The following is a 22,740-nucleotide window of genomic DNA, read 5'->3' on the forward strand; positions in this document are numbered from 1 at the left end:
AAGACATAAGGTCCTAGGCTTTTATTTGATGGAAAACTTTTTATTACTGATTGAATTTTCCCTTCAATTCAACTTTTAATTGGTCTGTTCAGATGTTCTATTTCTTCATAACTTGATCTTGGTAGGTTGTATGCATCCAGGAATTTATCCATGTCTTCTATCTTATCAAATTTGTTGGCATATGGTTGTTTATAATAGTATCTTATAATACTTTCTATTTCTGTGGTATTAGTAGTAATGTCTCCTTTTTAATCTCTGTTTTATTTATTTCAGTATTCTCTCTTTTTCTCTTAGTCTAGCTAAATGTTTGTCATTTTTGTTTATATTTTCAAAATCCCAACTTCATTTTATTGCTCTTTCAATTTTTTTTTTTTTTTAGACGGAGTTTCGCTCTGTTGCCCAGGCTGGAGTGCAGTGGCACGATCTCGGCTCACTGCAAGCTCCACCTCCCGGGTTCACGCCATTCTCCTGCCTCAGCCTCCTGAGTAACTGGGACTACAGGCACCTGCCACCACGTCCGGCCAATTTTTTTTATTTTTAGTAGAGATGGGGTTTCACTGTGTTAGCCAGAATGGTCTCGATCTCTTGACCTCGTGATCCGCCTGCCTTGGCCTCCCAAAGTGCTGGGATGACAAGCGTGAGTCACCACGCCCGGCCTCTTTTTTTTTCATGTCTTTTTCATTTATTTCTGCTCTGAGCTTTATTATTTTCTTCCTTATACCAATTTTAGGTTTAGTTAGTTCTTGTTTGTCTAGTTCCTTGGGGTGTTTATTAGAAATCTCTCTTCTTTCTTATGTAGGTGTTTATTACTATAAATATCCCAATTAGAACTAGTTTTGCTGTGTCCTATAGGTTTGGGTATAATGTACTGTCATTCCCATTTGTCTCAAAAAATCTTTTAGTTTTCCTTTTAATTTCTTTTTGGCCAATTGGTTGTTTAGGGACATGTCATTTAACTTTCATGTATCTGTAAAGTTTCCAAAGTTTTTCTTGTTGTTAATTTCAAGTTTCACATTATTGTGATCAGAAAACCTATTTGATATGATCTCTTCCTTCCTAAATTTTTCAAGACTTGTTCTGTGGCCTAACATCTGATCTATCCTAGAGAATGTTCCATGTGCAGTTGAGAATGTGTATTCTGTAGCTGTTGTGTGGAATATTCTGTAAAGGTCAGTTAGATCCATTTGGTCTATGGTGCACTTTAAGTCTGATGTTTCTGGGTTGATTTTTTTTTCTAAATAATGTGTCCATTGCTGAAAGTGAGATGTTGATGTTCCCTAGTATTATTGTATTGCAGTCCATCTGTCTCTTTAGGTCTAACAATATTTGGTTTATATATATGGGTGCTCTAGGATTAGGTGCATATGTATTTATAATTCTTATTTACTGTTGTTGATCTTTTTATCTTTATATAATGACCTTTTTACAGTTTTTTTTAACTTCAAGTCTATTATGTACAAGTACGGCTACTCCTGTTTGCTTTAGGTTTTTGTTTGCTTGGAATATCTTTTTCCATCCCTTCAATTTGAGTCTTTATTTGACTTTAACCATGAAATGAGTCTCTTATAGGTAGCACATCATTGGATCTTGTAGTTTTCTTCATTTAGCCACTATGTATCTTTCAATGTAAAAAATTAACTTATTTACATTCAAGGTTACTGTTGATAGGTAAGGACTCTTGCCATTTTACCAATTGCTTTGGTTGTTACATAGATTCTCTGTTTCTTTCTTCATTTTTTGTTGCTTCCTCTCTTGTTGGTGGTTTTCTGTGGTGTTTAACTTGTTCCCTTTCTCTTTCTTATCTGTGTGTCTGCTGTAATTTCTTTCTTTGTAGTTAACCATGCAGCAAACATAAACAGTCCCATAGTTATATTGACCATTTTTAGCTGATATCAACTTAACTTTGGTTGCATAAAAATACTCGACTTTTTCTGCCTTTCTCGCAATTTATATTTTTCTTGCCCTAATTTACTTCTTTATCTATTCTGTGTTCCTTAGCCACTAATTGTAGATGTTGTCGTTTTGACTATTTTGACTTTAAACATTTATACTAGAGGATTGAGAGATTTACACAGCACCATAACATCACTGGAGTATTCTAAGTGTGATTTGTAAATTTACCTTCCTAGTGAGTTTAGTACTTTCGTGAAAACACATGTAGGCTTTCTTCATTCTTTTTTACTAGTATTTATTTATTTTTCCCCTTGACTGGATTATTTCAAAAGATCTAAATTGTATTTTACTGATCGTATAACTTTTAAGCAGCATAGCCAGGATATAAATCTAGATTCTGGAAATTTGTCTATGAAAGTTGAATATGTACATTATACAACCAGCGTGTACACCAAAAGACATGTATAGGAATATTCATAGTTATGTAATCGCCAAAGAACTAAAGCCATCTAAATTGTATCCTTAATAAAATGGATATATAAATTATAGTACAGTCACAGAATGGTATAATATATAGCAATAAAAATGAATAAATAACAACTAGACACAACATAAATCTCACAAATGTAAGCAAAAGAAATCAGTCAAAATATAATACATACTGCATGATCTCATATATAAAAAGAAGTAACAAACACTCAGCTAGATTATTTAGGGATGCATGCTTATTTTATAAAACTGTAAATAACAGAAAAAAGGTGATTGCTACAAATCAAGAGAATGATGGCATTTGAAAAGGAGGAATAGGGCAAGATGAGGTGAGGAATGAGGAAACAAGTTCTGTAAGAAGAAGTGGTGACAGACTGAGAGGACTGGCATGTTAAGTAAAATCTTTCTGGAATAAATTAGGGATGTATCTTGGAGGGAGAAAGAAACTGAGTAGCTGGATAAAATAGGAAATACTGTACAGTATTGGACCATAGTTTTCTACATGCTGGATCATAACATGTCTATTCATACTATTTTAGTGTTCAAACACTGTTGAAAGATTTGGATTCAGAAGTGGGACTTGGTTAAAACTAAGCACACACCTATATCAGACCCTCTCACAGTTTTGCAATTGAGAAATGAGGGTAGTTATACATTTGCTGATAAAATTTTTCAGTATTTTCTTTTTAACTAAAAAACAAACTTGAGAAGTAGGGGTAAGAATCCCCAGTCTGCTTTGATTCTCATTTTGTCCCTGTTCTATCTTCTGGTACTTCCTCCTCATAGAACTAACTCTGGACAATCCTTGAGGATTTGCTTTTAACTGTTGATTTCCTGTTTTTAAATAAGTCCATTGGGAGCACTAAATGTCCATAGAGAGTCATATACTTTTTGGTTGCAATGTTTTTTGTTTTTATTTTTGTTTTTGTTTTTGTTTTTGTTTTGGAGATGGAGTCTGGCTCTGTCACCCAGGCTGGAGCGCAGTGGTGATCTCAGCTCACTGCAACCTCTACCTCCCGGGTTCAAGTGATTCTCCTGCCTCAGCCTCCCGAGTAGCTGGGACTACAGGTGCATGCCACCATGCCCAGCTAATTTTTTGTATTTTAGTAGAGACAGGATTTCTCTGTGTTGCCCAGGATAGTCTCGAACTCCTGAGTTCAGGCAATCCACCCGCTTCAGCCTCCCAATAGGTGTAATGTTTTTAAGCATTAGAGTGAGGGTGGAAATAATTAAATGGAAAAATATTTAATTTGAATACAATTTTTTAAATCTCCAATATATCAAACACTATTAAGTAAATGAAAGAATAATAAAATTTTAAGGCCAGGTACAGTGGCTCATGCCTGTAATCTCAACACTTTGGGAAGCCCAACAGGGTGAATCCTGTAAGCCAAGGAGTTCAAGACCAGCCTGGGTAACAGGGAGATCCTGACCCTGTCTCTACAAAAGTAAAAATAAAAAATATTAGCTGGGCATGGTTGTGCATGCCTGTGGTCTCAGCTACTCAGAAGGCAGAGATAGGAAGATCACTTGGGCCCAGGAGGTCATGGCTGCAGTGAGCCATGATAACACCACCACACTCCAGCCTGGATGACAGAGCGAGACCCTATCTCAAAAAAAAAAAAAATTCAATTAAATAATTAAAGCAGATATAACAATTAAAATTTCATGTCTTAAATATAAAAGCCTTCTTTACAAATCATTTAAAAATAAAATTGTCAAACACATGAGGAAAGAACGCAAACGAGTAAATCAAAACAGAAGAAATATAAATGTGCATGCAGAGTGGTTTATTGAGGCATTCTTACAGGAACATTGTCTGTAAAGGAAGAATAAGAAGGAAGACAGAAAAGCAAAACTTTGAAGCAGTTGCATCAGAGACTTCAGAGCATCCTCTAAAGTTGGACTGGCCCTTCAAAGGTGTCCAGGATTAAGTAAAACTGGGCTTTTGTACCACTGCACCAACCAATCAATAAATGTGGGCATCCCAGAGAAAGACTGCCACCTTGAGTGAGGCAGCTCCCCCAAAATATCTGTGTTTGCTAAAATGCAGATTCCCAATCCCCTAATCAAATATATCTGATGAGGCTTCAATGCCTGAATTATTTTTGAAATGCCTCAAGTTATTCTCATGTTCAGCAAATGCAGGAATCACTAGTCTAACAGAGACGAAATCCATTCATTTTTCCATGTATTCCAGGGTCTATCTTTGATTCAAAACAAAGCTTTAGTAGCTGTACCTGGATATCAGTAGCTTGCTTAACTTCTTGTAAAAGCATCAGTCTTAATTTATGTTTTAATAAATCAACTCAGTTCTTATTAAAGGCTGGTATATTTGGCTATTTGAAAAACAACTTTGCTATTGTCCATGTTATTGGCATTGTCCTAATTATGTTATTCACTGTTTCTTATTAAATGGCCCATGGGATAAATTTTAATTTTCTATTTTAAGTTTTTCTATTTTAATTAGTGAAAATAAGCTCCTCTTTCAGAACTGTTTCTTTTTATCAACTAGTAGGAAATATATAATCATTTTTCCTTGACTGAAAATAAACTCAACAAAATTGCTTATAAGTCTAAATTTTAGTGAATTTGCTGCTACTCTTCCTGTACTTCCTCTTCCATAAGTCTCGCTGTAAGCAATCCTTGAGTAGTTTGACTTTGCAGTTTTATTTTAGCATCATTAAGTTATACGTGCCGTGCCAGTTATCAGTGCATTTCCTCTCACATCCAAACTAACCATTTATTACAGCTCTGTGATAATGGATGAAATTCCCTTAAGTATTAATCCTTTACAGTGAGAATGATGTTTAATATTCTCATTAGAGGATGCTTGAGGGACATTGCAGGAAGCAAGGATTCTCCTGCTGTTTCCTGCTGCTACATCATGGGTTAGTAAGATATATGGGTGTGGTCTGCCCCAGGCCCTCTTCCCAGAATGCACTATCCCCTGGCAATCTTGCAGTCGTGGACCAGGCTGGCTATCACCTCCCCGTGGTTCTTCTGACGGATACTTCTCCAAGACTCTTGCCACAACAGCACCCCTACTCCCTCTTCATGCCCTCACACCTGGCCACCTACTTGCCTATGTGCTTTCTCTGCCTTGGAGGCTTGCTACTGGGGTCACTTTTCTGCACACCTGCCCATCTGGCCACTATCTGTGGTTCCCCTCACAGATAGCTCATGTTCCAGTGACCCCCAACCCTATCTGCAGGCTTATGCATGTAGCCACCAGCTGGAGCTCACCTATATTCTGCCTCTATTCTGGATATTTGGTTTCTACTTGCCCAATGACCACAGACCAGCTCTTGTCCAGGCAACTAGTGAACTTCTCTGGCATCCAGTGGATTGCTACTATACCTTTTTTAATGAAGTCTAAACCCCAGCCTTGGGAAGGGGCACCTCATTGCAGTTTGTCTCCCTTGAGTACCTTGCCTCAGCCCTAGAATACCATACAGAGTTTTCTTAAATTTTATAATTACTTTTTTATCAGAGTTTAGTAATTCTGTATATTAAATTTCCTCTATTTAAATCATTGTATGGTTTCTGTCTCCTGATTGGACCCAGGCTGAGACTCAGACATTTTGGGATAATCTAAAACTTGTAATAAGCTTCTACTTGGTATTGAGATAGATGGCATATAAAGTTTCTGAGGGAAAATAATTTTATGGAAATAATTTTTAATTACATAATCTATTCAATGTATTTACATTTTGAATAAAGAGTATTATTTTTTAAATAAAGGAGAATTCACTATATCCCTAAATATGCAAATAGACTTGGTATCAGACGGTCACTTATTGGTTAAAATTGGCAGAAACAGCACTAGGAAGGGTAATTCCTAAATTCAGAGAAATATTAGAAAATAGCATCCCCCTTTTTTAGTGCCCATAAATATAAAATGGTAATGGGATCAAAATAGTCTCTCTTTAGTTATAACTTTTTTAGGGCAGAGCCGAGCCTCTAGCTTTCCAATTGCTTTCTCCCCACAATTATTAAACCTGGAATAGAAAGAATTCACTTCGTTTTAATTTATTTTCTTGTGGTCAAAGAAGAATATTTGGCAGCAGGGGTTTCGTAGTTGACTTTTCTCAGGATCAACTAAACTTTAGCAACAGATTCACATTCCAAATAACCTATACATTTTTTACTCCTGGTGTAATTATTCAGCACCACTGTGGGTGAACTTCTGAAGGAAATATATGAACTAGTTAGTCATAGTGTAAAGAAAAACATTTAACTTAAAGCAAGCAGACAAACGCAACTGCTGTGTCTTTTAGGGATAGGAGCAATCATTTCAGGAAAGAAAGTTCTCTCGATGTTGATAGTGCAAAAGTAATGTGGTGATGGAAATAGCCTGAGGAATAGAGGGAGAAACAGAATTTTTAAAAGTACAGAAGCAGTAATTGCCTCATCTTGCACAGGAGAAATTTAAGTTGTAAACTCAAGTTGTAAACAGGCAAAAAAAAAACACAGAAGTTCCTTCTCTGGAGCAACTGGACAGCAACAAAGAAGACACCTATAAACATCAGTATTTGGATATTCATTGTCCTATACTTGTCATGAGATAGGACAACCAAAAACTCAATGGCTCAGAGCAGGTAGAACTTTATTTTTCTTTCAAAAACAGTTCGGAGGCAAAAACCCAGTCAGGATGGAAGGCAGTACTGCTCAACATGGTCAACTAGGGACTAGGGCCTTTTCTCCTTGTTGCTTTAATATCCCCTAGGATGCTGTCCTTCTCAAAAAGGCAGAAGCTGGCTCTCAGGCACCCTATCAGCATTTCAGCCCTCAAGAGTATGGAAGAGGAAGAGGAGAGCAAGAAGCTTCCTTTTTAAGAAGGTGACAAGCATGTTGCATTTTTTGGAAGGTTGCTCCAAGGGAGGGACTAGTTGAGCAACCCTGTGCCCTGCTGAAATGGTAGAAGTGGTTCTATTACTTAAAGTGAAAATAGAGGTTAATACAGGGAAACAATTAACACTCTCTGTTATAGCCACAAGTTAATTTAAAATGCCTCACTGTCCCATCATGCTGCAAGTAAGCCTGCTGCCAGCAAAATTTGTTCACATACACAGAACTTTAAATGAGATTATTTCGGCCTTACTCTTAAAGAACAACTGCTGACCAATGATCATTAACAGAGGTTTTCAGGGAGCAAAATCATACTTCTCTATTGCAAAATAGCTCCATAGAGACAATAATGAATCTAGGTGGAAAGAACAGGATTACTATTTTTTTAAAAACAGAAAACAATTTTTAAAAATTCTTTGGAAAATGTTAGAAAGTATTCTTAAAAGAAATTGAAAAATTCAGAAAAAAAAATGAAGTCAAGGAAATCTCCAAAAAAGTGTTTGGAGAATTGAAGGTAAGAATGAGGGCAGAAAACATAACTAAATCCAATAATTAACAAGGAGGTCCAATATCAAATGATTTTGGTTTCCATGAAAAGAGAAAACAGTGAAGAAATGTTACTGAAAACATTTTCTAAGAAAATTTCTCAGAATAAAAGAACATGAGTTTATAGAGTGAAAGAGCCCATCAATAATTAGCATAATAAATAAAAATAAATCATACAGTAAAGTATACCAACATGATATTTTAGAACACCATGAGTAAAGATTGTATCCTAAAAGCTTCCAGCGTTGAGGAAAAATCAGGTCAGAAATCAGGATGTCTTTTGACTTCTCAATAGCTGTATGGAATATATTAAAACAGTAGACAAATTCCTTTAAAATGAGAGGAAAAATTACACTTTACCCACCCTACTACGCCCAGCCAAACTATCAATCAAGTGTGAAAATAATGACAGTTTCAAGAATATAGGAGTTCACTCAATAGCTTACTTCCTATACATCATTTCTTAGGCAGTTCCTGGAGGATGTGCTCCAATAGAATGAGGAAATAAGAAAGAGAACATGAGTCAACAAAGTAAAGACAGGGCAGGAAGGTGAGTCTACAGATTTGGGAACATCCATTGCTTGTTGTAGTGTGTAGCAGCCCCTGTCAATGTCCTGTCAGTATCACCAGCGCCCTGCCACTTTAGCACACTCTAAACAACTTCCAACTGCCTATATCTGTTTCCTTTTACCCAGGCTTTTTCCACAACCATCGAAGGCTACTCTGATTTGCAATTAGCAGGATAAACTGAAGATAACACCTTGCAGAAGCAGATCTCAATTAACAACTGATGGAAGTATGTATAAATATCCCAGCTCCCTACCCTTAGCTATGATTACTCTGAGGTGCGAGTTCACCATCTTTACCAGTGTCCCTTGGGATGAGGCTGTGGTCATCCTAACTAGCTTGCTAACGTATCCTTTTTGGTTGACTTTCCTTCCATATCTCACTGCCTTTCTCTCCTGGTGTTTCCTGCACCTCCTAAACAAATTACCTACACTTTAATTCTTGTTTCAAGGTCTGTTTCTAGGACTTTGGCAGAAAGACACACAGGAATAAGAAAGGAATTGATAAAGCATATGATATCTCAACATTTGGAATAGATTTGGTAGACTGAAAAATCTCTTGGCGCATTTAGGAGGAAATGTAAATAGAAATATAGAAAACAAAACAAGCAAGCAAACAAACGTCACTGGAAAAGGACATTATAGACAACGTATTAAAACAAAAGCAATGAAACATACTCACAAAACGCTATTTGGTATACTGCATAGTCATAACATGTAAAAGTTATTATTGATGTAACCAAAATTATGCAATAATTATATTGAAACAAAAAGGAAAAGCAGGTGGTATATTAGAAGATGATTAAATATATATCTGTAATCAATAGATAACAGCTAAAATGAATAATTTAAGAAAAATAGAAAAAACATTGCCTTAAAATATGAACATAAATATCAGGAAAAAAATGTTGCAAGATATGACAGTGGTTCTCTGGGAGTAGGGAAAGGGAACTGTGTGCACCAGATAATATGCTAATTTGTTAAACGTGAATGTATCTTAATTTTAAAGATAAATAAAGTTGATAGGTCAAGAAATAGATTCGTTTCTAACATGGTTTATAATTTATAGAATTATGTACAAAGTTAAAATCTTAAATGTGAAATTTAAATTTAAAATGGAAAGAGAAAAATGGGTAATATAATGGAGGTAAGCTCTCTATACCTACCTTTATTGTTTTAATATTTGTTAGAATATATATGTATTTATTTTAAATAATTTTTAAAAGGGATTTAAATAAAAGGATAAATTAAAGAATGGAAGGATAATTTAAATCTATGTGAAAATAAGTCAACACTACTCCTTTATATTAGTAAAGAATGGTAAGAAAGGAAAAATAAAGGGCTAATATTTAAAAACCTCAACTGTTTTCTCTGTACTCTTAAAGACTGAGACTTGGGGTGGATCTTTGTTTAAGCATGTTAATAACATGAAAATATACACATACATAATTACCCATTCTTATCCACTCATAAAATGGTGTGGAAAGTGACTTTCTGGATAGTGGAAATTTTAATTTTATTTATGAAATTAGTTCATTTATGGTTGGTGGAATAGAAGATCCTCAGCACCACTCCTCCCCACAAAAGTACAGCTAGTAACTATTCAAAGACAAGAACACCACCTTGAATTCACCAGAACCTGAGAGAGAAGAGGAGAAAGCCCGTACAACAAAACCACAACTGGTAATAGAAATGGCCATTTTAGACTGTGCCACCCTCTCCCCTAAGCTGGCATAACCGCCACTCACAGAGAACTTCCCTGGACCCACAGTTTCCAAGATGGAAGGAGGGAACTGGAAGTGGACATTCTATCTCCCCACTGGTCTGGAAATTTTCATGGGAAGCCCATGGCAGTCCTGTCCCACAGGAAGCACTGGGACTGAACCACCTGGGGTGAATTGAAGACAAGTGGGGGGAAAAGGTGCTTATCACAGGGACTGGCATGTGGATCTTGGTGGCTACTCCGCATTTAAATCAGCTGGGCATCACACAGAGGAGACTGGATAGTGCCATAGTGCTTCATGGGACACAACCCATGGGAAGGCCTGAGTCCCTGGTCAGATTTCCCACACGGCCCAGATGCTTACATGGAACTTTCCCCTGACCTGGAAGCAACTGAAAGGTCAGTGATGAAGTTCTGGTGCTCTCTTAAGTCTTCCCCAGACCTGGAAACCACTGCAGGTCTGTGTTTAAGTTCCTGTGCAAGCTATAAGTTCTGGTACTCACAATAAGTCTTCCCCAGATTGGGAAAAAATGAAAGGGTGGTGATTTAGTTCCAGGGAAGTGTTTAAGTTCTGGTGCTCAATATAAATCCTTTCCAGAATGGGAAGCAACTACAGGCCAGCAAATAAAGTTCTAATGTTAAGTAATAAAAGTCTAACATCACCAAAGAGCACCTGCAAAAGTTGGAAGAGGTGGCCATCTCTTCGAATGAACAGGCATCAATGTAAAGACACAAGACTGAAAAAAAATCAGGGAAAAAAACGAACAAAGCTCTGGTAATAGACCCTGAAGAATTAAAGATCTGTGAGCTGCCTGAGAAATAATTAATAATAACCCTCTTTTAAAAATTCAGGAAATCACAAAAAATATCGATAGAAAATTAAATAAAATTTATAAAACAATCCAGAAACAAAATAAGAAATTTGACAAAGAAATAAGAACAATTTTTATTTGATGTTTGTTTTTTAGAGATGGAGGGCTCACTTTTTCACCCAGCTTGGAGTGCAGTGGTATGATCATAGCTCAATGCCATCTTGAATTTCTGGTCTCAAGTGATCCTTCAGCCTCAGCTTCCCAAGTGACTGCTACAGGCACACGCCAGAATGCCTGGCTAATTTTTAATTTTTTTGTGGAGACAGGGTCTCCCTATATTGCTCAGGCTGGTCTCAAACTCCTGGGCTCAAGCCATCCTCTCCCTTTGGTCTCTCAAAGCACTGGGATTACAGGCCTAAGCCACCATGCCCAGCCTGGGAACAACTTTTAAAAACCAAATCAAAATTCTAGAAATAAAGAATACAATAACTGAACTGAAAAACCCAACAGAAAACTTCAGCAGCAGACCTGATCAAACAAAGGAAAGAATCAGCAAGCCTGGGCCCTGACACAGTGCCTTATGCCTATAATCCCAGCACTTTGGGAGGCCAAGGTAAGAGGATTGCTTGAGACCAGGAGTTTGAGACCAACCTGGGCAATATAATAAGACTCCTCGTCTCTTAAAAAAGGCAGGCATGGTAGTGCATGCCTGTAGTCCTAGCTCCTCAGGAGGCTGAGATGGGAGAGTGGTTTAAGCTCTGGGGTTCAAGGTGACAGTGACCTGTGGTTGCACCACTGCACTCTAGCCTGAGTGACAGGAAAAAAAAAAAAAGATTCAGCAAGCTCAAAGACAAAACATATGAAATTAACCAATCAGAGGGCAAAAAGGAAAAAGAATAAAATGCAGTGAAAAAGGCCTATGAGAATTATGGGACTCAATCAAACAAACCTCTGCATAATAGGAGATTGCAAGGAGACAAGAGACAAAAAAGGCCTAGAAAGAATATTTAAGAAAATAATGGTTGAAAATCCCCATATCTGGAGAAAGATTGTAGAATTCAGGTACATGGAGCTCAGAGCTCATCTATGAATGGAGCTCAGAGGTCACCAATCCACTTCAACCCAAAGAGGAATTCTTCCCCAAGGTACAGCATAATGAAATTATCAAATGTCAGACCTAGAAAGAATACTTAAAACAGCAAGAGAAAAGAAATATGTCACATTAAACAGAGCCCCAATACAACTTTCAGATTTCTCAGCAGAAACTCTGCAGGCCAAGAGAGAGTGGAAGGATATATTCAAAGTACTAAAGAAAAAAGTCCAACACAAATATTAGTACCCAGCAAAGCTAACTTCAAACATGAATAAGAGATAAAGACTTACCTGGATAAAGAAAATTTGAGGGAATTCATCAAGACCAGATTTGTTTTAAGAGAAATGTTAAAGAGAACTCTTCAGTCTGAAAGAAAAGAACACTAACGTATTAGAAGAAAACATCTGGAGGTATAAAACATATTGGTAAAAGTAAGTTTACAGACAAATTTAGAATAATGTAACTGTAGAAACTCAACCACTTATATCTTTAGCATGAAGACTATAAAACAAACTATTCAGATAATAACTGCAACAATAGAGACAGGCAATATAAAAAGATGCAAATAGAGACATCAAAATGTGGGGAGGAGTGATGTTAAAGAAGAGTTTGTTTTTGCTATCATTCTTTTCTTTGTGATCGAAGTTAAATTGTCAGTTTAAAATAACCTGTTATGACTATAAAATTTTTTATAAACCTTAGGGAAACCACAACACAAAAACTTGTAATAGATACATTAAAAAATAAATGTCAACCACTGTGGAAGATAGTGTGGTGGTTCCTCAAAGACCTAGAACCAGAAATACCATTTGTCACAACCATCTCATTACTGAGTATATACCCAAAGGAATATAAATCATTCTGTTATAAAAACACATGCATGTGTATGTTCATTGCAGCACTATTTACAATAGCAAAGACATGGAATCAACCCAAATGCCCATCGATGATAGACTGGATAAATAAAATGTGGTACATATACACCATGGAATACTATGCAACCATAATAAGGAATGAGATCATGTCCTTTGCAGGGACATGGATGGAGCTGGAAGCCATTATCCTCAGCAAACTAACACAGGAACAGAAAACCAGACACCACATGTTCTCACTTATAAGTGGGAGCTACACAATGAGAACACATACACATGGACACAGGGAGGGGAACAACACACGCTGGGGCCTGTTAGGGGGCAGGGGGAGGGAGAGCACCAGGATAAATAGCTAATGCACACAGGGCTTAATATCTAGGTGATGGGTCAGAAACCTGCAGGGGCTCCAGCAACAAAAAAGAAACAGCAACAGAAAAAGAAGAAAGGTGGAAAAGGTGGTTGGTGATGAGAATATTCTTGTTGCAGGCTGTTTTTAAACTAGTCTCAGTGACACTAGGAATATAATAAAGATAACACAGCAAGAAGCACAGAACTGCTCCCTCTTCATCTCCATATTTTCATAATTTCTTGTGTTTCAAATAGGGAAACATCTTCCTCAAAGGCTGCCTAGTGAGATATGGCCTACTGGTTGCCTCATAGCTTTGTACAGATTATGAGGACTGAAAATAATTGGGCATTTACCCATCTTGGTATCTGTTGCATCCTTTATCTGTGTGTGCTGACTCGATCTTTTTTCAGTTTCACATACCTTATCTAAGTTTTCCCAGGATTTAAACAGAAACTATTTCTACGATTTCAGCTAGAGTCAGAAGATACTTGTTTCTGTTCAAGTCTCACTTTAAATTATGTCTTAGGAGGCCTTAGGCAACTGAAAGTGGAATCTTCTGAGCATTCCTAAATACCTGCTTAGAAATATCATGTGATAAAGAGGGACCTTCTTAATACACTGATGTTCTTCACTTAATTAAATGGATGGCCACAAGAAAAATAAAGTAAATGTCTTAAATAATTTAACCATAAATTTTTTGTCACGTGATACTGGAATATGGGATACTTTTCATATATATATATATAATTTCAGATATATATATAGCTCCTTTGTGCCCCATATCATTTTCAGATTATAGTAACATGCTGATTACAGCACCATGAAAGAACTCAAGGAAAATATATCAATGTAAGAAGTTGACTCTTAGACCTAGTGTTCTGAGGTCAGATGGGTTTGGACTGCCTCAATCAGAAAGATTAAGGACTATTATCAAGAACATGAACATTGGCTTCCTACATAGAGAGGAAATCAGTATCTGAGTTCCATACCAGGCAGTATTAAAATCTAACAGGTCTGTTTGGCCCATTGATAGATACTCGAATGGTATCTCCTTCTGGTTATGGATTTTGACCATTGATTACCTTTCTCAATGTAATGAAGTATTTTACAGTCAATTTGTGATGTAAATGTTGCTCTTGTCTTTCCTCACTTACAAATTACTTTGACATTGAACAGCTGTGAGACAGACACATTGAGATGCCTGCCCTTGTTATTATTCATTTTATGCTGTCCAAGATATCATTTAATTTAGACTTACAAGTATTTCCTTGTGATTATGTTACTCTGTCCTTGTTAATAAAGTGCTGCTGTGTTTGACTCTGAACGTAACTACCAAAACTTCTTCAAAGAGTTTTTTATAAAAGACTTCCCTCCTTTACAAGAAAGAAATGGGGTGCTGCCTTTCTGTTTAGTAAAAGCAGAATCTGCAGTGGCATCTAAACAAGAGATCCTTTTTAAATACAAATGATGTATTGTGGCATAATACTTTTTTGAGCTCTGCAGAGAACAGTCTTTTGGTAATAGTGGCAGATATTTATTCCTTCTGAATATATACCCCATTATAGGAATAACTGTTACTTATTTAGGATTCCATCATTGAAGATTTTGACCCAAGGCGCAGCAGTGAAATTTACAGTTCTCAATTTAGTTGTCATTATTGACAGGCATTGGTATTATTAGTCATTGCTAAGCAACTGAAACTTCAGTTCAAATAAGTAAGTTTTAATTGTCAAATGAAGTATAAACACATGAACTTTCTAGAAATATTTCCTCTTTTGGATAGGTCTTTAGCCAGTACATATATATACTTTGTCGAATATATGGATGTGCGTGTGTACATTTATAAAAACCAGTATGGATACATCCATTCACTGTGGTACATTTTAAAATAAAATATTTTAGCAGTGAAAAAAAAATACCTAGGTGTTGGGTTGATAGGTGCAGCAAACCACCATGGCACACATTTACATGTGTAACAAACTTGCATGTCCTGCACATGTAACCCAGAACTTAAAATAAAATAAAATTTAAAAATAAATTAAAAATAAATAAATAGCATGAAATCAAAAGATACTACTAGAGACAAAGACTTAACTATGAAGGAAAAGAGTAAGGGAGGAACAAAGAAAGACTCAAAAAAAAAAACAAAATAAGCAACAAAATGGTAATAGTACATCTTTAGCTATCAGTTATAATCTTGAGTGTAAATGGGTTAAATTATCCTATTAAAAGACATAGAGTGGCAGAATGGATTTTAAAAAACAAGACTCAGCTATATGCTGTCCTCAAGAAGCTCATTTCACCTATAAAGACATGCATACACTAAAGGTGAAAGGATGAAGAAAGTAACCAATGCGAAACAACCCAAAAAAAGCAGGAGTAGATACGCTTAGATAAAATAGACTTCAAATCAAAAACGATTTTTTAAAAGAAGATTATTTTGTAATAAATGTAATGATAAAGAAGTCAATATGGCAAGGGGATATGACAATTGTGTTTGCGTATGTATGTGTGTATGTATATACCCTCCACACCAGAGCACCTAAATATATAAAGCAAATATTAATAGACTTAAAGAGAGAGATTGACTGCAATAGAATAACACTAGAAGATTTGAACACCCCACTGTCAGCAATAAACAGATAATCCATACAGTAAATTGACAAACAAACTTCGGAGTTACACTACACACTATACCAAATGGAACAAATTGATATTTATGGAACATTTCATCTAACAGCTGCAGAAACACATTTTCTCATTACCACATGAAATATTCTCCAGGATTATGTTAGGCCATAAAACAAGTCACAGCAGATTTTTAGAAATCAAAATTATACCAAGTACCTAAAAACAAAAAAGGCCATTAAGTCACAAACCCATAGCTAATACCATACTAAATGGGGAAAAGTTGAAAGCCTTTCTTCTAAGATCTAGAACAAAAGAAAGATGCCAAGTTTCACCACTTTTATTCAACATAGTACTGGAAATCCTAGTCTGAGCAATTAGACAAGCAAAAGGGGATAAAAGGGCATTCAGATTGGAAAGGAAGAAGTCAAAATGTCCCTGTTGGTAGATGACACTATCTTATATTTAGAAAAACATAAAGACTCCATAAAAAACTGTTAGAATTGATAAATGAATTCAGTAAAGTTGCAAGATTCAACATTAATACAAAAAAGTTAGTGATATTTCTGTAAGCCAGTAGAGACTGGCTGATGCCATTGTGCTTAGTCAACAGATGGGACCATACAGAAAAGGCAGCTGTAGAAGAGTCCATCTGTATCCTGGCCATATGGCCTTGACCTACTCTAGAGGTTACTGCAAATGGTCCCATAGGTGTCATTGGCTACCCATGTCTCTCTGACTGATGGTGAGCCCCATCCTTGGAGCCTGCTCAGCCAGCCAACAGTGTAGATCCCTTGGGTCTGGGAGCCATTGCTACTGGAGCAAAACTTCACCAGTGAGAGAAGAGAATAGGCAGAAAAATACCCAGGTCTTTTTCCTGAGGAGGACAACTCAGAGTTGGGTTCTACATGCTCTCAGATGCTTCCAGCATGATTGAGTCCCAGTCGGCAATGAAATAACCCCCTCAACAATGTTCCCTCATGGGCTTTCTTCCCTTCTCCATCTTACTGCCCACTCACTCACAGTGTTTTCTGGAACCACCTTTCAGGGAAACTAGTTGCTCACAAATTCTTGTATCAGAGGAAATTCAAAAATAAACATTAAACCAAGAAATGCCTAGTAGCCTAGTAGGTAATGGCTTTTAAGATCATGGATAGATACGTTTGATGTTAAGTGGATGTCTTAGTCTATTTTCTGTTGCTTATAACAGAACACCTGAAACTGGGTAATTTATAAACAAAAAAAATTATTTTTTACAATTCTCAAGGCTGGCAAATCCAAGGCCACGGCTTGGCATCTGGTGAGGACCTTCTTGGTGGGGACTTTGCAGGGTCCCAAGGTGGCACAGGGCATTACATGGCAAGGGGGCTGAACATACTAACTCAGGTCTCTCTTCCTCTTCTTATAAAGCCACCAGTCCCACTTCTGTGATAACAGCTGTGAAAACACATTCTTCTCATTAGCACACGAAATATTCATCTATGAATGGTTTAATCCATTCATCAGGACAGAACCCCCAAGAACCAGTCACCTCTTAAAAACCCCACCTTTCAATAGTTCCACATTGGGGATTTACTTTCAACATGAGTTTGGAGGGGACAAACACTCAAACTATAGCAGTGGGTTTCTCCAACAGCGCCACCTCCTCTGTTACGTCTAAAGTTCTGTGAAAGCCTGCCATAATGCCATTTCCTTCACATAATTTTGGGAAAATTAAGCCAAAAAGGCCAGTGTTCAAAAGGCCAGAGTTCTGTGTGCAGGGAGAGAAAAGACAGCCAGAGGAGCTGGGATAAGAGTGAGAAAGAGACTGCACAGGAAGCAAGAGTCAGAAAAAGTGATGACTTAAAGGAATAAAAGTTCCTAGAGTACCCAGAGTTATAAGGAAGTTTGATATGGGATATCTCTTCCTGTGTGGGGCAGTTGCTCAACCTGTTTTAACTTAATATTAAGGAAAATGGTGACCAAATCAGACAGAAGAATTGAGCATATGCAGAGGACTGACATGTGGGCTTCATCTTCATCTGTCTTTCGAAGTTCCTTCTCTGGGGTTGGAATGAGGAAGTCAGACACAAAAGTAAACTTCCTTCATGGAAGGCAATAGTGGAGATGTGGCATAAGTCAAAGAGACAATGTGCACAGGGGCTCAGGGGAAGGCGTGACTCCCCCAGAGCGGGAGAATGGGGGAGGCTTTGAGGGTGTGTTGACATTTAACCTCACCAGGGAGGACATGAGTGTTGTGCACACATGAAACTGTGGAGTAAAGGCAGTCTGTCCACGATAAGAACCCAAGTATGGCCAGGCATGGTGGCTCACACCTGTAATCCCAGCACTTTGGGAGGCCAAGGTGGGCAGATCACTTGAGGTCAGGAGTTCGAGACCAACCTGGCCAAAGTGGGGAAACCCCATCTCTACTAAAAATACAAAAATTAGCTGGGCATGATGGCACACACCTGTAATCCCAGCTACTCAGGAGGCTGAGGCAGGAGAATTGTGTGAACCTGGGAGGTGGAGGTTGCAGTGAGCCAAGATCGTGCCACTGCAGTCCAGCCTGGGCAACGGAGTGAGAGTCTGTCTCAAAAAAAAAAACAAAAAAAACAAACAAAACCCAAGTACCTATTATTTGTGGCCCAAACAGTAAAACAAATGTATTAATGTATTAACTTTATATTATGGGTTTTTTAAGGACGCTTATTTCACAGAGTCCTAAATGACCACAAAGACAAAATAGTTTTTTATACGTACATTTTTAATCGAAAAATAATTTGTGCTTTGTGTGTTGAAAAGCAAAAACATGAGCCACACAGAGGATGATTAATAATTTCCCAATCTCAAAGCACTAAACTTTAGCAAATTATCATTTCTAGATATTTATTATGATGAATATCACTGCCAAATTGACAGTAGATTTGCTAAACTGATCTGTATTGAATTGCAAGAGGCAAGCCAGCAAGACACCTTTTCCTCCTTCTTTTGAGAAAAATTATAGTTCTTTATCCAAAGTGGATTGTCTTGCACTGTCTCTCTGTAGTTCCAGTTGTTCAATTTCCAGAGACAGCTTATATACCTCCAGGGCCATTTTCACATCCTCTGGGTTTGGGAGACACTGCATGAGTCTTTTGCCTATGAGCACTTGTTCACAGCCTTCAGGGGTCTCCTAAAAGATATAAGTGGTGGGTGTGATTGAGAAGCTTCTCTTCTAATCATAAAGGAGGGTGGATCCTGACAGTGGAAGGACTACAGGATTGAACCAAGACCAACCTCAGACTGGTGGTTGAGGCTGGGAAAACAAGAAATCACTTGGGTCCCACCACAGTCTTCCCCAGGGGAACATGGATCTGTTCTGAGACAGCTGTCCAGAAGGCCCCCATGGTAACAGAGGCTGTTTTTGCTGACCATCCAGAAATGGAACAACAATATATTATATAGCTTAGCAAAAGTTAAGCTAGAAATCAGTACTACTGGGTCTATGAAACCCTGCTCTGTAAGGGCTCAGTTTTTCCTGTTCTCAAGTGAGAACAGGAGAACTTGCCACCCCTAACTTACCAGAATGCTTCAGGACAAAAAGAGTTTCTTTGAGTGGGAGTGGCTCAGAAATGAATCCTGACAAGTCAGATTTCACCATTGTTGAGTGGTACAGAGCTCTGGGGGATGCCACCATTTTTAGGGGTTGACAGCACAGACCTTCCTTGAATTGTGCCACTTACCCACTCACACTTGGGCACCTCTGGGTACCAGGTTCTGTTCTCAGAGCAAGTGATACTTTGGGGACCAACCACACCATAGCCAGAATCACATTGGATGGTGACATTTTCAGACTCAACATACTGATCCTTATCCACAGACAACCTTCCATTCAGTAATTCTGGTTTCAGACACAGAGCTGTAATGGAAACATATTTTTAAGAAATCTGTAAATCTATGAAGAAGGACATGATAACAGTCTCGGATAATAAGAATGAACTGTATTTAGTTCTGCTAATTGTTCTATCTTTCTCTTCATTTGAAAACATTCGTATTAGCATTTTATTGAGTATGACTACCTATCAGACTTCTGCTAGGCACTTTATGTTGCTATCATTTAAGCCTCCTGGCAGCCCTATGAAATGAGCACTGTTATTATTCCCATTTTATCTAAGAGACAGTTGAGATACATTAAGACACTTGCTCAAAGTAATAACATTTTCATGTAATATGACAGCATATTTCTTTTTTTTATTATACTTTAAGTTCTGGGATACATGTGCAGAATCTACAGGTTTGTTACATAGGTATGCATGTGCCATGGTGGTTTACTGCACCCATCAACCCATCATCTACATTAGGTATTTCTCCTAATGCTATCCCTCCCCTTGCCCCCCACCCCCTGACGGACCCCAGTGTGTGATGTTCCCCTCCCTGTGTCCATGTATTCTCATTGTTCAGCTCCCACCTATGAGTGAGAACATGTGGTGTTTGGTTTTCTGTTCCTGCGTTAGTTTGCTGAGAATAATGGTTTCCACCTTCATCCATGTCCCTGAAAAGGACATGAACTCATCCTTTTTTATGGCTGCATAGTATTCCATGGTGTATATGTGCCACATTTTCTTTATCCAGTCTATCATTGATGGGCATTTGGGTTGGTCTCAAGTCTTTGCTACTGTGAATAGTGCTGCAATAAACATACATGTGCATGTGTCTTTATAGTAGAATGATTTATAATCCTTTGCGTATATACCCAGTAATGGGATTGCTGGGTCAAATCGTATTTTAGTTCTAGATCCTTGAGGAATCGCCACACTGTCTTCCACAATGGTTGAACTAATTTACACTCCCACCAACAGCGTAAAAGTGTTCCTATTTCTCCACATCCTCTCCAGCATCTGTTGTTTCCATGACAGGATATTTCTAAAAGAAGGTATGTGACCCCAGAATCCCAACTAACGAGGTAACTGTCACTCACAGTTTTGATTGCTGCAAGATTCTAAGTATAAAAATTTCCTTCTTGCAGACATTTATGCAGCCAACAGACCTATGAAAAAATACTCATCATCACTGGTCATTAGAGAAATGCAAATCAAAACCACAATGAGATACCATCTCACACCAGTTAGGATGGTGATCATTAAAAAGTCAGGAAACAACAGATGCTGGAGAGATTGTGGAAAAATAGGAATGCTTTTACACTGTTGGTGGAGTGTAAATTAGTTCAACCATTGTGGAAAACAGTGTGGCAATTTCTCAAGGATCTAGAACTAGAATTACCATTTGACCCAGCAATCCCATTACTGGGCATATACCCAAAGGATTATAAATCATTCTATGATAAAGACACATGCACACGTATGTTTATTGCAGCACTATTCACAATAGCAAAGACTTGGAACCAACCCAAATGCCCATCAATGATAGACTGGATAAAGAAAATGTGGCACATATACACCATGGAATACTACGCAGCCATAAAAAAGGATGAGTTCATGTCCTTTGCAGGGACATGGATGAAGCTGGAAACCATCATTCTCAGCAAGCTATCACAAGATCAGAAAACCAAACACTGTATGTTCTCACTCATAAGTGGGAGTTGAACAATGAGAACACATGGACACAGGGAGGGGAACATCACACACTGGGGCCTGTCGGGGGGTGGGGGGCAAGGGGAGAGATAACATTAGGAGAAATACCTAATGTAGGTGACAGGTTGATGGGTGCAGCAAACCACCAGGGCACATGTATACCTATGTAACAAAACTGCATGTTCTGTACATGTCATCCAGAACTTAAAGTATAATAAAAAAAATTTCCTTCTTGACTATCATTCTCCTGTGTACAAAAGAAACAATGATGGCAAATAAATACTGAAGTTTTTGACAGCAAAGTCATGCATGTTGACAGCAAACTTCTATGCATGTAAAAATCAGACCTGATCTCAACTCCTCCTGTCCCCACAACTGCTGCAAACTACGAGTCCCCCTTCACCCTCCCTGACCCCTCACACCAACACACACCATCTATATCATAGCAGGTGGTGCATGCCCTGCATGAGACTCTGGTGGAAATAACTGTCACTCATGATATTTAGAATTCACTCAGGGGAGCCTATATTCATACTAGAGCAAGTTTCTATGGAAACTTTGCCACAGGCCACAGGTACACTAAGATAAAATGTGATACTTTTAGAATATTTCTGGAAATATACAAGAAACCCGGTATGGGCTGCCCCAAGAAGGCTGAATTTTGTGATTGGGAGAAAGAAATGGAGGACATTAATGTTTGTGTGTGCCCTTTGTAGTTTTTGCATTGGGTACCATTTGCATATATTGATTATTTAATATAAATCAAATCAAATGTTTTCATGCTGCCTCTGACAGGGAAGAAACTTAGCTCTCAGTGCTCTCAGGACACGTCCACCCACTTAATCTTGAACTGAAAAGGAAGCTGGAGTTACCTTTACATTGAGGGGCTGGAGCTGACCAGCGTGAATAACTGCAGGAGAGTTTCACCTGTCCGACCAGAATGTAGCCTTTATCACATTCATATGTAATCTCTTCTTTGAAAAAGCTGTATGAACTAGATTGTTTATAATGCCCATGGGCAATTTTAGGAGGAAAATTGCAAACTTGAGGGAGAGACAGAAAAGTGAGAGATCATTAGCTTGTAAAGTGTATAAAGTAGCACATTGCAGAATATGTGTAGTTTGTAGGAGGCTTCATTCTGTCCTTCTATCCTCGCTGCCTGTAAGAGCACATAGCCAAACCCAGACACTTCTGCTCTCCTCCTGTAAGCCTCGAGCTGGGCAACCATAGAAAGGCTCGAGATATAGCCCTTAGGTTTTCCTTCATCTTATTGAGAAGTTCACTCAACTTTCCATTGTTTAGGAACCATTTTGGCATGAAGGTTGAATTCAGCCTTAGGTCATATCATACTCATAGTACACTTAGT

The 22,740-nt window shown here is 37.8% G+C and overlaps 1 protein-coding gene and 1 long non-coding RNA gene across 6 annotated transcripts in view; one reads left to right on the top strand and one right to left on the bottom strand.

Annotated features, from left to right (window-relative positions):
- The first annotated feature begins 8,478 nt into the window (after positions 1 to 8,478).
- Positions 8,479 to 22,740, top strand: part of LOC129528665 (uncharacterized) — a 30,820-nt gene continuing 16,558 nt past the window's right edge. For both annotated transcript variants that reach the window (XR_008673939.2, XR_010134845.1), the window contains exon 1: positions 8,479 to 8,575. This is a non-coding gene — a long non-coding RNA (uncharacterized lncRNA). The remainder of the gene's footprint in view (positions 8,576 to 22,740) is intronic.
- The window catches only part of C4BPA (complement component 4 binding protein alpha), a 40,694-nt gene continuing 36,501 nt past the window's right edge, over positions 18,548 to 22,740 (bottom strand). For all 4 annotated transcript variants that reach the window (XM_004028311.5, XM_019029954.4, XM_019029950.3 and 1 more), the window contains exons 10-12: positions 22,247 to 22,417; positions 19,527 to 19,702; positions 18,548 to 18,976 (exon numbers count right to left, since the gene is read on the bottom strand). In XM_004028311.5, coding sequence (XP_004028360.3) covers positions 18,803 to 18,976; positions 19,527 to 19,702; positions 22,247 to 22,417 — 521 coding nt within the window. In that variant the 3' untranslated portion in view covers positions 18,548 to 18,802. The remainder of the gene's footprint in view (positions 18,977 to 19,526; positions 19,703 to 22,246; positions 22,418 to 22,740) is intronic.

This window comes from Gorilla gorilla, chromosome 1 (genome assembly GCF_029281585.2).
Source record: "Gorilla gorilla gorilla isolate KB3781 chromosome 1, NHGRI_mGorGor1-v2.1_pri, whole genome shotgun sequence".
NCBI lineage: Eukaryota > Metazoa > Chordata > Mammalia > Primates > Hominidae > Gorilla > Gorilla gorilla.